Genomic DNA, 16,065 nt, shown 5'->3' with positions numbered 1-16,065 from the left:
CTTTCAGTAATGCATCTGGACCAAATTACTACTACTACTACTACTATTTAGCATTTCTATAGCGCTACAAAGCATACGCAGCGCTGCACAAACATAGAAGAAAGACAGTCCCTGCTCAAAAAGCTTACATGCCAATTCATTTCACAAACTCCTTCAAAAAGAGGTAAAACAGTGATAATATTATATATTTGATCATAACCATTCTAGGAAAAATATGAACCGCACAGTTCTAGAGGTGATATGCTCAGTATCAGCAAGCTGATCTCACAGCTATCATGCCCCAGTCCTAAAGGTGAATGGCCTTCTGTTCCCATGTCAGTCCTAGCCACAATAGGGTATGTATTTCTGCACCAGTCTCTTTAAGCCTCATACATCCTAGAGGTGAAAAGTCATGCCACTCTCCAAGTTCCCTTAGCCAGTCTGGTTTACAGGATATCCATAATGAATGTTTATGACATGGATTTACATGTACTGCTTCCACTGAAAACCTGACTAGCTGGGTGACCACTAGGATAACTTTAGGAATGACTGTAATAGAATATACTTTTGAGCCTACTGACAGAGTGTTTTGGATGAAGGTATTTTAGGTCAGTCTGCTTTTCCATTTCTCTCCAAACTTCCTTCCAAAGTAGAATCTTTATTTTAAACTTGTAGATGGACAAGCTCAGTGTTTGAGATTCAATATGTCACCATTTCTGATGAATTCCCCAACTTCTGTAATGCTGGGCAGCCTAGCAGTTTAATGACTTCCCATAGCCAAGTGGGTGGTAGACAATTATGGTCACTCAAGCTACTCAGCAGATGTTGCTATAACCGATACCTTTCCCTGGGGCTGTGACCCCTTCTTCCAACGCACGGCAATAAAGTGAAATTGTGTCTTACCTGATCATTTCTTCTCCTTTAGTTGGCTGCACTGTTCTGACCAAGTGGGTGTTATCCCCTCCTATCAGCAGGTGGAGGTAGAGAAAAAACTGGTCTTTTCCAGTGAACTCACTGGAATAATCTGCTGGTGCTCAAGGAAATCTCCAGTATGCATCTTCCAAAGCAACAGAAGGTCCCTATGTAACACACACCCATGCTTCATCAACTACTGCAGCTGCAATGATTATCAAGCGAGCATAACACCAGAGAGAGTGGCACTCACTACCATGTATCTCATAAGAACACAAGAGTAGCCATACTGGGTCAGATCAATGGTCCATCTAGCCCAGTATCCTGTTTCCAACCATGGCCAGGCAAGGTCACAAGTACCTGGCAGAAACCCAAATTGTGGCAACACTCCATGCTACCAATCCCAGGGCACACAGTTGCTGCCCCATGTCTGTCTCAATAGCAGACTATGGACTTTTCCTCCAGGAACTTGTCCAAACCATTTTTAAATCCAGATACGCTAACTGCTGTTACCAAATCCTCCAGCAAAGAGTTCCAGAGCTTAACTATTCATTGAGTGAAAAAAATATTTCCTCCTATTTGTTTTAAAAGTATTTCCATGTAATTTCCTTGAATATCCCCCTAGTCAATGTACTTTTGGAACAAGTAAAAAAAAATCGATTCTCTTCTACTCGTTCTACACCACTCAGGATTTTGTAGACCTAAATCATACCTCCCCTCATCCATCTCTTTTCCAAGCCCAAGAAACCTAACCTCTTTAGCCTTTCCTCATATGAGAGGAGTTCCATCCCCTTTATCATTTTGGTCGCTCTACTTTGAACCTTTTCTAATTCTACTATATATAATGTTTTGAGATATAGCAACCAGAACTGAACACAGTACTTAAGGTGAGGTCACACCACGGAGCGATACAAAGGCATTATAGTATTTTCAGTCTTATTCATATGACCTGGTGGGCAGGTCCTGTCTAAAGGAGTACTTCCTACTTCACCAGAGCATTGCTTTCCTTCTAGGAGGCCTCCCTCCTCCAAGGCAGCACAAGGGCTGCCAAACTGGAGGTGGGACTTCTCTACAATGTCCCTGTAGGTCTCCTCTATGTACCTCTTTGTCTTCCTCAGCTCCTCCATCTGCTACTCTAGCCTCAAGAGAACATATCTGGATTTGTTCTCTGAGAGCTAGGAGCTCTTTGCATTGGGCACACACATATAACCGAGATAATCATACACATGACACTCAATGCAAAAGGTCTCCAATCTTAGTATTTTTCAGTTTTTCAATAATTTAAAACTTGCTAAAGTAATAAGGATATTAGTCTAATTTAGCTTATATGGTATATTGTGTGAATTATTTAGTGTTTTCTTCTTAGAAAGTAATGAAATGTAATTAAAACTCTGTAACAGGACTCCTCCCTTGTTATCCTAATAACTGACTACAAATGAAGAGCTGTGCTAGGGTGGGTGGGAGTTGGTGAGGGGTGAAATTGAAGACTAAACTAGGCCCTGCTGTGTCTTCTAGAGGCTATTTGTTAATGTTCTAGGCTGTGGCAGAAAGTTCAAGTTTTACAGTTTTAAAACTATAGGGAAAAGGGTTTTATACTATAGAAACTAAGCTGTGCTGCAAAACTAGAGTTTAAACTGGGGTTTTCTGTGACTATCAGACCTGTGTTCCTTATCTGAACTGGCTAAGTTGTGCAGCAAAACTAAAGTTAAATCTCTAATTAGGGGTTTCCTGTGACTATCAGTTCTGTATTCCTTATTTGAATTGGCTATGCTGTGCTGCAAAACTAAAGTTGAAAATTCTATATTGGGGTTTCCTGTGACTATCAGTTCTACTCTATACTGAAGCTATGGTAAACTCTAGAATAGTCCCTTAACTGCTAGCCTATGAAACTGTAATAGAGACTTTAAATGCTAAACCAAAAAAACCCTAAATTCCTTAAACTGCCTTTGCTAAATGAGTAACTTAAAAATAAAGACACTGAGATAACCTATTTAACTAAGTTTAAAAGCAATTTCCCAGTAAATAATTTACCAATGAATTTTATCTGTCTCCATGGATTGCCTCATTGTTTCTTTTTATTATCTTTTCTCTCTCTTTCTTTTCTTTTTACTGAAAAGGAAAGAGCAGAGCACCCCCTGATTTCTGGGCCTTAGTCTTCCAGGTTTCAGAAGGGTGCGGCCGACTAAAGAAAAGGAAATTATCAGGTAAGACCTTCCTTGTCATATGGCTGTACTGTTCTGAAGAAGTGAGATGTACCCAAACAGAGCTACTGGGCAGGAAGACAAAGATCCCCTGAGGACAGCTGTGCCAAAATCTGAGTAAGCCCGTTCAATCTGTAATGCATCGTGATTATCACATCACTGCCCTACAGATCTCCTCTGGAGCAACCTTCTGGGCCTCCACTCATGAGGTCACCTGAGCCCTTGTCAGATGGACTTTCAAACCTGGAAGCACTGGCTGATTTCTACAAACACAGGTGGACTCTACAGTCACCTTGATCCAATGAGCGACAGTGGTTTTTGGAGGACACCTGGCCCTTACGAGGGCCACGAAACATAACAAAAAGATGATTGGACAGACAAAATTCACTGGTCTCTTCTAAGTAGCGGGGCAACATATCTGGACGTCTAACTTAGGTAGTTTCCAAGTTGAGGGATTGGAACCCTCCTCCAGAAAGGACAGCAAACAGACCTCCTGGTTCACATGGAAAGAATCGTATAAAAAGACACTGAATCCTCCAAAAACTAGAGGAACAGGTCATGACAGGATTAACACTTGCAACTCCAAGACTCTTTCAGCCAAAGTGATTGATACAAGTAAAACCGCCATGAGAGTAAGGTCCTTAATCGAAACACAAAGTTACGGCTTTCAGGGAAATCCCAGTGAGCACACGCGAAGGACCAAATTAATTTTTTAATTTTATTTATTTGGTACATTTGTTTCCCACATTTTCCCACCTATTTGCAGGCTCAATGTGGCTTACATAGTACCATAAATGGCGTTAGCCAATTCCGGTATGAACAAATACAAGATATGAACAATTACAAGATGATCTTGTGGTAGAATGAGGTGCATGTATGGTAAATACAATTGGGGGGAGCTTAGAGAGGGAGAGGGAGAGGAAGAGTTAGGATATGTCCATTATGGTCTTTGGTTTCGTTATGTCGCAGGTATCTAGGTTTTTTATGTTGGGTCGGTGGGGTATGCTTTTCTGAACAGATCTGTTTTTAGTGCTTTCTGGAAATTTAGGTGGTCGAGCTTAGTTTTTACTGCTTTTGGTAGTGCGTTCCATAGTTGTGCGCTTAAGTAGGAAAAGCTGGATGCATAAGTGGATTTGTATTTGAGTCCGTTGCTCCTTGGGTAGTGGAGGTTTAGGTATGATCATGCTGATTTTATAGTGTTTCTGGTTGGCAGGTCGATGAGGTCTGTCATGTATCCCGGTGCCTCGCCATAGATAATTTTATGAACTGTCGTGCAGATTGTGAAAGCGATACGTTCTTTAATTGGAAGCCAGTGCAGTTTTTCTCAGAGTGGTTTGGCGCTGTCAGAACGCGTTTTTCCAAATATAAGCCTAGCTGCTGTGTTTTGGGTGGTCTGAAGTTTCGTTATGATTTGTTCTTTGCATCCCACATAAATTCCATTGCAGTAATCTGCGTGGCTTAGGAAGGGAAGGGAAGGAAAGAAAGGACACATCTGAGGTCACAAATGAGCAACCCCCTTTATACACCAGGCCACATCCTCATGCGCTGCCAAGGAGAGGCCTTTCATATTGCCATGAAAACTGGAAAGGGCAGCCATCTGATGGCATTCAGTCCAGCTCTTGCTGTAAAAACCTAAGCCATCAGGAATCTGTGTCTTCTAAGGACACAGTGCCCATTTGGTACACCAACTTTCAAAAATCTTCCAGACCCACATATATGCCAATGACGTGAAAGACTTCTGGGGTTTAAGCAAAGAAGAAACCACAGTGGACAAAAGCCTCACCTCACTAAACACTTCCTTTCATGGACCAAACCATAAGCCAAAAGGGATCCAGATCCTCCATGTCTACCAACCCCTTACAAAGAAGATCTCTGGGGAGAGGAAATGGCTCAGTCACAAGCAACTGCACTAGATCCATATACTACAGCCAATGGGGCAAATCTGAAGCCAGCAGAAGAACAAATATAGTGTGCTATTCTGTACAACAGGTGTCCTATCAGAAGACCTGGAGGGAAGACAAACAGGAGCTCCTCCATTGACCATAGCTGGACCAAGGCATCTATTTCTTGAAAGGCTGCCTCCCTTCGGCAGCTGAAGAATTGCTGTCTTGGCACTGGAGCATGTAGCCATCAAGTCCCCTAATGGTCCTGGATGAGCTGGAAGGTCTCTGGCCCCAGCTGCCACTCCCCACGATCCAACTGAGAGTGGATGAGAAAGTCCACCTGGACATTGTCCCTGCCAGCTATATGAACCGCTGACAGGGCCTGGAGATGCCTCTCCACCCAATGGCAGAGGCTCACAGCCTCAAAAGCTATCACATGGCTCTTGTTGCTTCTTTGATTACGTAGGATACAGCCGTGACATTGTCAGTCATTAACCAAACCACCTTCCCTCGAAGCAGAGGAAGGAACTCCATCAAGGCCAGACACATAACTGTCTCCTGAGCTGTATCTAAGTGGACTCCCAGATCTTTCAGAACCTGGATAGGGAGCAAGTGACCCAAGCCAGGCCTTCCAGGAGGGCAATAACTTGAGAAGTCGATCCCTGGCTTCCACCTATGAGTTGGCCTGAAACATCCAACGTCCAGGCAGGGATGCACCTGAATGCCCTTGCACCTCAGGTGGGCTGCCACTACCACCATTTTGGAAAAGGTGCATGGAGCCGTGGCCAGCTAAAAGGATAAAGCTTGAAACTGGAAACGGCACCCAAGCACACGGAAATGGAAGTACCATATGGTGATCCACAATGGGAATGTGCAGGTAGGCTTCTGTGAGGTCCAAATATGTCAAGAACTCAACCAGTTGAACCGAGGCGATCATGGATCTGAGAGTTTCCATGCCAAAGTACTGTACTCGTATGCAAGCATTCACTTCTTTTTGATCCAAGATGGGCCAAAAGGAGCCTCCCTCTGTGCCCAGATCAAGCAAATGTTGCAAGATAAGAGCAACAGCCTGAAGTTTTATCTCCGAGCCACATAGAGACACCATGAAAGCATCTGGAACAGGTGAACTCCAGGGAGTAACCTTTTCTGACCGTCTCCAGAACCCACTGATCTGAGATGATGCGGGCCCACTCATGGAGGAAAAGAGCCAACCTGCACTCTAAAGGAAACACCGAGGGATCCTGTGCACTCTCATTTGACAGGAGGGGATGCTCTGGCTTTACTGGAGGGGACAGATTCACCAGCTTTTTTGGATCCCCAAAGGGTGTTTGGCTTTAAGTGCCTACCAAAACCTAAGATGCAGAGCACCTAGCCAGCCGAAACCAACCACTCTCAAAAGGGTAGCTGACTGATAAGCTTCTTGGAGCTCTTGGAGGCCACATTTGTGACCCAATGGCATAGTCATAGTCAATGCAGCCCACTACAGAGGAGGAGGACCAAGTCATAAAAATGTCCGCCAAGAAAGCTGTGTCTGATTCCAGATGAGGAACCACCGGGGGGGTCATTAGCAGCTATGGAGGCCAATGCAACATGGCCTCACCACACCACCACCACAGATGGTTTCCTGGACATCAGACATTCCAAAAGCAAGGTGGAACTGCTGCTCTAGCCACTACTTGTGGAATTCATGGAGAGCTAAACCTCTTTGCATGGGGACAGCGGTCTTTTTGGTGACCGCTGTGACGAGCACATCCACCCTGGATTAAGTCCAGTACCTCTCCATGTCTTCAGGAGTAAAGGTAAAAGACAATGCAGGGCCTAAGCCTCCTTAAGAGCCCCATGCAGGGACTCCCAAATCTGCCAGCACACTACGAGTGACGGTCTTGTAAAGCAGAAAATATTTCAAAGGACCCACAAGGCCCGACAGCAAAGGATTCCCCTCAGAAGGGTTTGTGGTATGAGCCTAGGGCATCCCCAGGGCCTCATTGACCTCATCTACCTCGGTATCCTGCTTCCAACTGTGGACAATCCAGGTCACAAGTACCTGGCAGAAACCCAATCCCGGGGCTAGCAGTGGCTTCCCCCAAGTCCATCTCAATAACAGACTATGGTCTTTTTCTCCAAGAACCTGTCCAAACCTTTTTTATATCCAGATACACTAACCACTATTACCATGGCAACAAGTTCCAGAACTTAACTATTTTTTGATTGAAAAAATATTTCTTCCTATTTGTTTTAAATGTATTTTCATATAAGTTCATTGAGTGTCCCCTGGTCTTTGTACTTTTTGAAAGAGTGAAAACTTTTTGTACACCTACATCACATCCCCCCCCCCCCTCAGCTATCTCTTTTCCAAGCTGAAGAGGCCTAACCTCTTTAGCCTTTCCTCATATGTGAGGAGTTCCATTCCCTTTATCATACTGGTCACTCTTTGAACCTTTTTTAATTCCACTATATCTTTTTTGAGATATGGTGACCAGAATAGAATGCAATACTCAAGGTGAGATTGCACCATTTATTTATTTGTTACATTTGTATCCCACATTTTCCCACCTATTTGTAAGATTAATGTGGCTTACATAGTACCGGAGAGGTGTTTGCAGACTCCGGTGTAAACAAATACAAAGTGATATTGTGGTAAGGTAAAGTTCATGTGGCACAGCCACATTAAGGAATCATACAGCAGAAGAGTTGTGTTATGTCCATTACGTACTTTAGTTTTGTTGTGTTGCAGAGATCAGGCATGGAGCGATACAGAGGCGTTATAATATTCATGGTCTTTTTTTTGCATCCCTTTCCTAATAGTTCTTAACATCTTGTTTGCTTTTTTGGCTGCTGTCGTACACTGGGCAGATTTCAGTGCATTGTCTACAATGACACCTAGATCATTTTCTTGAGTGCTGACTCCTAAGGAGGACCCTAGAATCAGGTAACTATGATCTGGATTTTTTTTCCCAATGTGCATCACTTTGTATTTGTCCTTCTAATATATATGTATACTACTAGACTGCAAACACATAATACCAAATAATGTATTTACAAGAAACAAATGTAGCAACCAAACATATTTATAAGAATGAAATATAAAAGAAATAATTAGGATATAAAACTTATGTACAACTAAATTTAAAAGAGAAAAGGATAAAGTTATATTTCTTTAAGTGCTTTAAAAGGAACACTATTCAGGAGCCAGTTGGAATGAACACAGTCTCCCTATGCTTAACTGCCTATTGTTTGTTCCCTAAATTGATTACGATCAGAGGCAGCCCTATAACAAGGCCAACTGAGGCAGAGGCCTCAGGCGGCATTATAGACAGAGCGGCATTTTAGAGAGAGTGGCATCACAAAACCCACCCATCAGGCGTTCCAACATCTCTTCCCCCTCTCTTTCATCCCCGCCCCCCCCCCCGGGTTTATTTACATTTGCTGCCTAACGTTTTCCTCTTCTTCTCTTTACCACATTCTGTCCTGTCTCTCTCAAACCCCTTCCCCCCCCCCATTTATCTCCGCTTATTTGGCAAAGTCAACAGGCTGAGGCAGCGATTCACATTCGCTGCCTGCTGCTGGCTTCCGAATCTTCTGATGTAACTTCCTGTTTCCTAAGGGGCAGGATGCACTACAGAGAAGACTCGGAGGCCAGTGGCAGGCAACGAATGTGAATCTTTGCCGCAGCCTGGCAGCTCTGCCAAGTAAGCAGAGGTAAACACGGGTTGGGGGGTGGGACAGGTGTTTGAGAGAGAAAGGGCAGAATGTGGTAAAGATAAGAAGAGGCCAGCAGCAGGCAAGGAATGTAAATATACTGGGGGGGAGGGGAAGGGGTTTGAGAGAGAGAGAGAGAGAGAGAGAGAGAGAAAGATATCGGACAGCCTGATTGGGTGAAGGGGTTTGAAAGTCTGAGAAGGGGTCTGAGAAGTTCTGAGAGAAGAGGACATTTCTCTGGTAAGTGAACACTATGTTGCTTTGTGCTTTGGGAACTTAAATATTGGGGTTTAAAGGAAGAATTTTAGGTTAGTGAAAGGCAGAAAAAAAATATAAAAAAGCAAATTTTATCAACTAATCTCCATAGTCTTTTCTCCTTAGTTTTAAAACTTGAACTTTGTACCACAGAATTAACAGATAGCCTCTAGCAGGCACTGCAGGATCTAGTTTAGTATTAAGGGGGAATAAAGAGAGAGAGGGGGGGGGGACGCAAGCAGGACCTAGTTTAGTATGAAGGGGGGAATAAAGAGAGAGAGAGAGAGAGAAAAGCAAACATTATTAACTAGTTGCCGTGGAGGGGCATAATCGAAAGGGACGCCCAAGTTTTACTGAGGACGTCCTTGCAAAATGTCCTGGTGGTGAGGCGGGGAAACCCGTATTATCGAAACAAGATGGATGTCCATCTTTCGTTTCGATAATACGGTCAGGGATGCCTAAATCTTGACATTTAGGTCATCCTTAGAGATGGTCGTCCCTAGACTTGGTCGTTTCTGATTTTCGGCGATAATGGAAACCAAGGACGCCCATCTCAGAAATGACCAAATGCAAGTCCTTTGGTCGTGGGAGGAGCCAGCATTCGTAATGCACTGGTCCCCCTCACATGCCAGGACACCAACCGGGCACCCTAGGGGGCACTGCAGTGAACTTCATAAATTGCTCCCAGGTACATAGCCCCCTTACTTTGTGTGCTGAGCCCCCCAAGCCCCCTCCCCAAAACCCACTACTGTACACCACTACCATGGCCCTTACGGGTGAAGGCGGCCCCTAGATGTGGATACAGTGGGTTTGTGGTGGGTTTCAGAGGGCTCACATTTACCACCACAAGTGTAACAGGTAGGGGGGGTGGGCCTGGGTCCACCTGTCTGAAGTGCACTGCCAGGGCCGTGCCTAGGCGCCCCCCTGCAGCCTAACAGTTGGCGGCGGCGGCGGCGCCCCCCCCCCCCCCCGTGAAAATGATCGCTCACCACTTGCCACACTGACAGGAATTGTCAGCAATATTCTTAGAAACAAATTGCTATACATTGCAAAATAAGATAGCAGATGTAAATTCTCAATGTGGACATATTCCAAACACTAAAATGAAAATAAAATGATTTTTTTTCTACCTTTGTTGTCTGGTGACTTTCTTTTTCTGATCACGCTGGCCCAGTATCTGATTCTGCTGCTATCTGTCCTCTCAACTCCGTTTCCAGGGCTTCCTTTCCATTTATTTCTTTCCTTTCCTCCTTTCTTCTTCATTTCTGGTCCTCAGCTTCTGCCTATTTTCTTCATCCATGTGCAGTTTTTCTCCTCTCTTCCATTTCCCTCATTTCATCTCCTTCATCTTTCTTCCCTCCCCTCTATGTCCAGCAATTTCTCCTCTCTCCCTGAGCCCTGCCCTCCCAATCCATGCCCATCCATGCTCCTCTGTCCTCTGCCCCCTCCATTCATCCCTATCCAGCAATTCCCCTCTCTCCCTGAGCCCTGCCCTCCCAATCCATGCCCATCCATGCTCCTCTGTCCCCTGCCCCCTCCATTCATCCCTTTCCAGCAATTCCCCTCTCTCCCTGAGCCCTGCCCTCCCAATCCATGCCCATCCATGCTCCTCTGTCCCCTGCACCCTCCATTAATCCCTATCCAGCAATTCCCCTCTCTCCCTTCCATGACCCCCCCTCGCATCCATGCTCCTCTCTCTCCTCTCGCTCCCATGTCCCAGCCTGGCCCGCCCTCTTCTCCCCCCCCCACCTTCACATCCATGCTCTCGTTTCTCCCCTGCCCTCCCGCTCCCATTGTTCAACTGCCCGCCCTCTTCTCTCCCCCCAACATCCCTTTTCTTTTATTTTCTTTTTAAATTTACCTCCGTGGCGGTTCCGGCAGCGTCAGGGAAGGAGGCGGCACTCCCGACGTCTAGCCTTCCCTTCGCTGTGTTCCGCCTTCTTCTGACGTCATCCTTGACATCAGAAGAAGGCGGAACACAGCGAAGGGAAGGCTAGAGACGTCGGGAGCGCCGCCTCCTTCCCTGACGCTGCGCTGCCGGAACCGCCACCACGGAGGTAAATTTAAAAGAAAAAAAAAGAAAAGGGATGTTGCGGGAGGGCGAGCAAGGTGAGCATGGTGCGTCGGCGCCCCCCAGAGGGAAGCGCCCCCCTGCCATGCTTACCTCGCTTACCGTGTTAGCACGGCCCTGTGCACTGCACCCACTAAAACTGCTCCAGGGACCTGCATACTGCTCTGATGAACCTGAGTATGACATTTGAGGCTGGCATAGAGGCTGGCGCAAAATATTTTTAAAGATGTTTTTTGAGGGTGGGAGGGGGTTAGTGACCACTGGAGGAGTAAGGGGAATCCTCGATTCTCTCCGGTGGTCATCTGGTCAGTTTGGGCACCTTTTTGTGGCTTGGTCGTAAGAAAAACAGGACCAGGTAAAGTCGTCCAAGTGTTCATCAGGGATGCCCTTTTTTTTCCATTATGGGTCGAGGACGCCCATGTGTTAGGCACGCCCAAGTCCCGCCTTCGCTATGCCTCCAACACGCCCCCTGAACTTTGGTCATCCCTGTGATGGAAAGCAGTTGGGGCCGCCAAAAATCGGCTTTCAATTATGACGATTTGGGCGACCCTGTGAGAAGGACACCCATCTTCCGATTTCTGTTGAAAGATGGGCGTCCTTCTCTTTCAAAAATGAGCCTGATAGTGTACAATCCTTTCCTCATAGTTTTAAACTGAAATTTTCTCTAGAAAAAGGCATTGTTCCCACAGTTTTGAACTGAACAGGTTGAAACTAAACAGCCCAAAACTCTTGTTCTAAAAGGCAGTTATTTTCTGTTCTTTGGTTGCTGGAGAGGCAGCCTGCACTTCAATGCGGAGAAAGAAAAACTGAAGAAGCACGCTCACGCCAAGGGTGGGAAGTCGTCCGTGCATGCGCGATTTGCGTGCCAGAAGACTCTGGCAAAGTTTTTTTAATATTTTGCTTGCAAAATGCTGTTCGAATCCTGGGCCGACATGGAAGTCAACCCACATGTGAGGACAAGCAGCCTGCTTGTCCTCGGAGAATGCTGAATATCTGACCATAAACTTAAAGCTATGTAAGTAATTCTACTTAAATAGATAGCAATGGAAAAAGTAAACGGACAGTAGCTGAATATTGCTGCTATCATTTAACCCTGCCCAAACATGCCTCTGATCTGTCCCTCTTCTATCTGCAAAACGTTTGGCCAGATATCTTGATGTCTGGCCAAAGTTATGTTGTGGACGGTGCTGATTTTTCAGCTGAAACGATTTATGTGAATAACCAAATTTTAACCACATAAATCATGTTGAATAGGGACCTCAGTGAGTTTAATTCAAAATACACTCATCAGATCTTTCTTTAGATAACCTATACATTCTACTTAAACATATCTCATCAATATTAATTTGGGGACTCGGAAAGCACAACTATCTGCAGTCCCAGAGGGCTAGAGATGACCTACTATGGTTTAAATAAAATGTTAAAAATGAAAAACAGATTACTAGCATTTTGGAAGGACTCCAAGATACAGACTCTTTTTTTATAATTTGTAAGAGATACAGACTCTTTGTATATCCACAGATAACAGGAAGACAATGCATTTCCTTTCACTTACTTTGTCTGTTTTTTATAGAAGTCTGTTCTTCTTGGATGGCTGTTTCCGTTACTCGGGCAAAAGAAGTGGCTGTTGCATAGTATCCATGATGTACCAGATAAGAAGATACCATACTAGGAAATTTTAAAATGAAAAATAACATTTTAACACTGTAATGTATTTTGACCATACAGTGAAGAAATAACTAAACAAGCTATAAGAAGATTTCTTTAAATAGAGAGAACAGAGAAAAAAATGTTTCCCAACCTGCAACTGCAGTACTAAAATATATACATATGCATATGTGATAGGTAATTTCATAAAAGGGCACCTATGTGAAAAGGACAAAGAAGTGCCTTTCTTATACCTCTTTTATAAATGTGCCTTCATAAAATTGGTTCTTAATACTATTTCTAAAGGTACACATTTCCTCTCACTCAAATGTATAACTTCTCCAAAGGTATAAATGTGTGCATGCACTCTATTCTTGTATATGTACATCACAACTCTGCCCTCAGGAATTATCTTTTTTAAGAGAAAGCTAAAAGCATTTTTGTTTGTGAAACTCATAATCAGGAAGTAATTTGCTAGTTTATGCTAGTTTTTGAGAGTATTACTATCGGACATAAATATTTATTTGTTACATTTGTACCCCACATTTTTCCACCTATTTGCAGGCTCAATGTGGCTTACATGGTACCGGAGAGGTGCTGATAGACTCCGGAGTAAAAAAATACAAATAATGGTTAAGTTGAGGTAGGAAGGGTAGGGACCACATGAAGGAACATGTGGTGGGACCATAAAGAGGATAGCAAGAACAGATGAGATTGTTTGGTGATCAGTATGGACTGTGGTGTTATAGTGTCAAATAAAGTGAAATGTGATATGTGAATTAATCTGGGTAAACTATTGGAAAATTCCCCTTCTTCCAAACGCACCTAGACAAAGTAGCACATATGAGTTATCTTGTTAGGCAGACTGGATGGACTGTGCAGGTCTTTTTCTGCCGTCATCTACTATGTTATGTTACTATGGATTCTATATAGTACGACTTTACAAATCCGGTCATATTCTGCATTTGCAAATGAACCTCAATTAGCCAAGAAGCCAATCAGCACCGACAATTGAACAAGCAATCATTGACACTAAGGGCTAGATTTTAAGTTGCATAGTTGAAAAGGGGGTGTGGCATGGGTGTTTCTACCATCTATGCACGTCGGGATTTACGTCAAGTAAAACATGGCCTAAATGGACACAACCAAATTTGTTCACATCTCCATGCTCTCCGGTGCTCAGTGTAATTCTACACACTGATACTATATCTGATACTAATTAGTGATGTTGATTATTTTGTTACATCCTAGATCTATGTGGATCTAGTATCTTTGATGTAATCCACTGTGAACTACACAGATTTCCTTCATTACAAATTCATGCTATCCTCCTTCCAGTCCTCCCTATTCCTTGCCAAACAGGATTACTACACCCAATTGACCAATTCTCTCAGCTCCAACCCTTGTCGTCTCTTCACCACCCTTAACTCCCTCCTCAAAGTGCCCTCCGCTCCCCCCCCCCCCACTCTCTCCTCAATCACTGGCTGACTACTTCCGCGACAAGGTGCAAAAGATCAACCTTGAGTTCACTACCAAGCCACCTCCTCCTCTTCACCCTTCAACCCTCTCCCTCAACCAACCAACCAACCCTGGCCTCTTTCTTCCTTGAAATGCACCACTTGTTCCTCTGATCCCATCCCCACCAACTTACTTAACACCATCTCTCATACTGTCACCCCCTCCATCTGTCATATCCTCAACCTCTCTCTCTCCACTGCAACTGTCCCTGACACCTTCAAGCACGCCGTAGTCATACCTCTTCTCAAAAAGCCATCACTTGACCCTACCTGTCCCTCCAACTACCGCCCCATCTCCCTCCTACCCTTCCTCTCCAAAATACTTGAGCGCGCCGTTCACAGCCGCTGCCTTGATTTTCTCTCCTCTCAGGCCATCCTCGATCCGCTTCAATCTGGTTTTCGCCCTCTACACTCGACAGAAACAGCACTCTCTAAAGTCTGTAATGACCTGTTCCTTGCCAAATCCAGAGGCCACTACTCCATCCTCATCCTCCTCGATCTATCCGCCGCATTTGATACTGTCAATCATGATTTACTTCTTGCCACACTGTCCTCTTTTGGGTTCCAGGGCTCTGTCCTCTCCTGGTTCTCCTCCTATCTCTCCCACCGCACCTTCAGAGTACACTCTCATGGATCTTCCTCCACCCCCATCCCACACTCTGTTGGAGTTCCCCAGGGATCTGTCCTTGGACCCCTTCTTTTTTTCAATCTACACCTCTTCCCTGGGCTCACTGATCTCATCTCATGGTTTCCAGTATCATCTTTATGCTGAGGACACCCAGCTGTATCTCTCCACACCAGACATCACCACGGAGACCGAGGCCAAGGTATCGGCCTGCTTATCCGACATTGCTGCATGGATGTCCAATCGCCACCTGAAACTGAACATGGCCAAGACCGAGCTTATCATCTTTCCACCAAAACCCACTTCTCCTCTTCCTCCGCTCTCGATCTCAGTTGATAACACCCTCATCCTCCCCGTCTCATTCGCCCGCAACCTCAGAGTCATCTTCGACTCCTCCCTCTCCTTCTCTGCGCATATCCAGCAGACAGCTAAGACCTGTCGCTTCTTCCTATTTAACATCAGCAAAATTCGCCCTTTCCTCTCTGAGCACACCACCAGAACTCTCATCCATGCTCTCATTACCTCTCGCCTTGACTACTGCAACCTACTTCTCACTGGCCTCCCACTTAACCATCTATCCCCCCTTCAATCCGTTCAGAACTCTGCTGCATGTCTTATATTCCGCCTGAACCGATATACTCATATCACCCCTCTCCTCAGGTCACTTCACTGGCTTCCGATCAGATACCGCATACAGTTCAAGCTTCTCCTTCTTACCTACAAATGCACTCAGTCTGCAGCCCCGCATTACCTCTCTTCACTCGTCTCCCCTTACGTTCCCGCCCGAAACCTCCACTCACAGGACAAATCCCTCCTCTCAGTACCCTTCTCCACCACCGCCAACTCCAGGCTCCGCCCATTCTGCCTCGCCTCACCTTATGCTTGGAATAAACTTCCTGAGCCCTTACGCCAGGCCCCCTCCCTACCCGTCTTCAAATCCTTGCTCAAAGCCCACCTCTTCAATGTGGCCTTCGGCACCTAACCTTTATACCTTTCAGGAAATCTAGACTGCCCCAATTTGACTGCCCCTACTTGACTGACTGTACACTTGTCCTTTAGATTGTAAGCTCTTTGAGCAGGGACTGTCCTATGTTAAATTGTACAGCGCTGCGTAACCCTAATAGCGCTTTAGAAATGTTAAATAGTAGTAGTAGTAGTATCTTTGATGTAATCCACTGTGAACTACACAGTTGGTACTAGCAGACTTTAAATAAATTAACTGTAACTGTATATGCAGACTGCACCTACTTTTTATGTATGTACACTCACATGCAGT

General features: G+C 44.9%; 1 protein-coding gene across 4 annotated transcripts in view; it reads right to left on the bottom strand.

Annotated features, from left to right (window-relative positions):
* RANBP10 (RAN binding protein 10) overlaps positions 1–16,065 on the bottom strand; it is a 683,001-nt gene that overhangs the window by 288,327 nt on the left and 378,609 nt on the right. For all 4 annotated transcript variants that reach the window (XM_030203667.1, XM_030203668.1, XM_030203669.1 and 1 more), the window contains one exon: positions 12,556–12,668. In XM_030203667.1, the coding sequence (XP_030059527.1) occupies positions 12,556–12,668 (113 nt within the window). The remainder of the gene's footprint in view (positions 1–12,555; positions 12,669–16,065) is intronic.

Source organism: Microcaecilia unicolor, chromosome 5 (assembly GCF_901765095.1).
Source record: "Microcaecilia unicolor chromosome 5, aMicUni1.1, whole genome shotgun sequence".
In the NCBI taxonomy this organism is placed as follows: Eukaryota; Metazoa; Chordata; class Amphibia; order Gymnophiona; family Siphonopidae; genus Microcaecilia; species Microcaecilia unicolor.
Note: the sequence above shows the minus strand (reverse complement) of the source record. Positions and strands in the feature narration are given on the sequence as shown.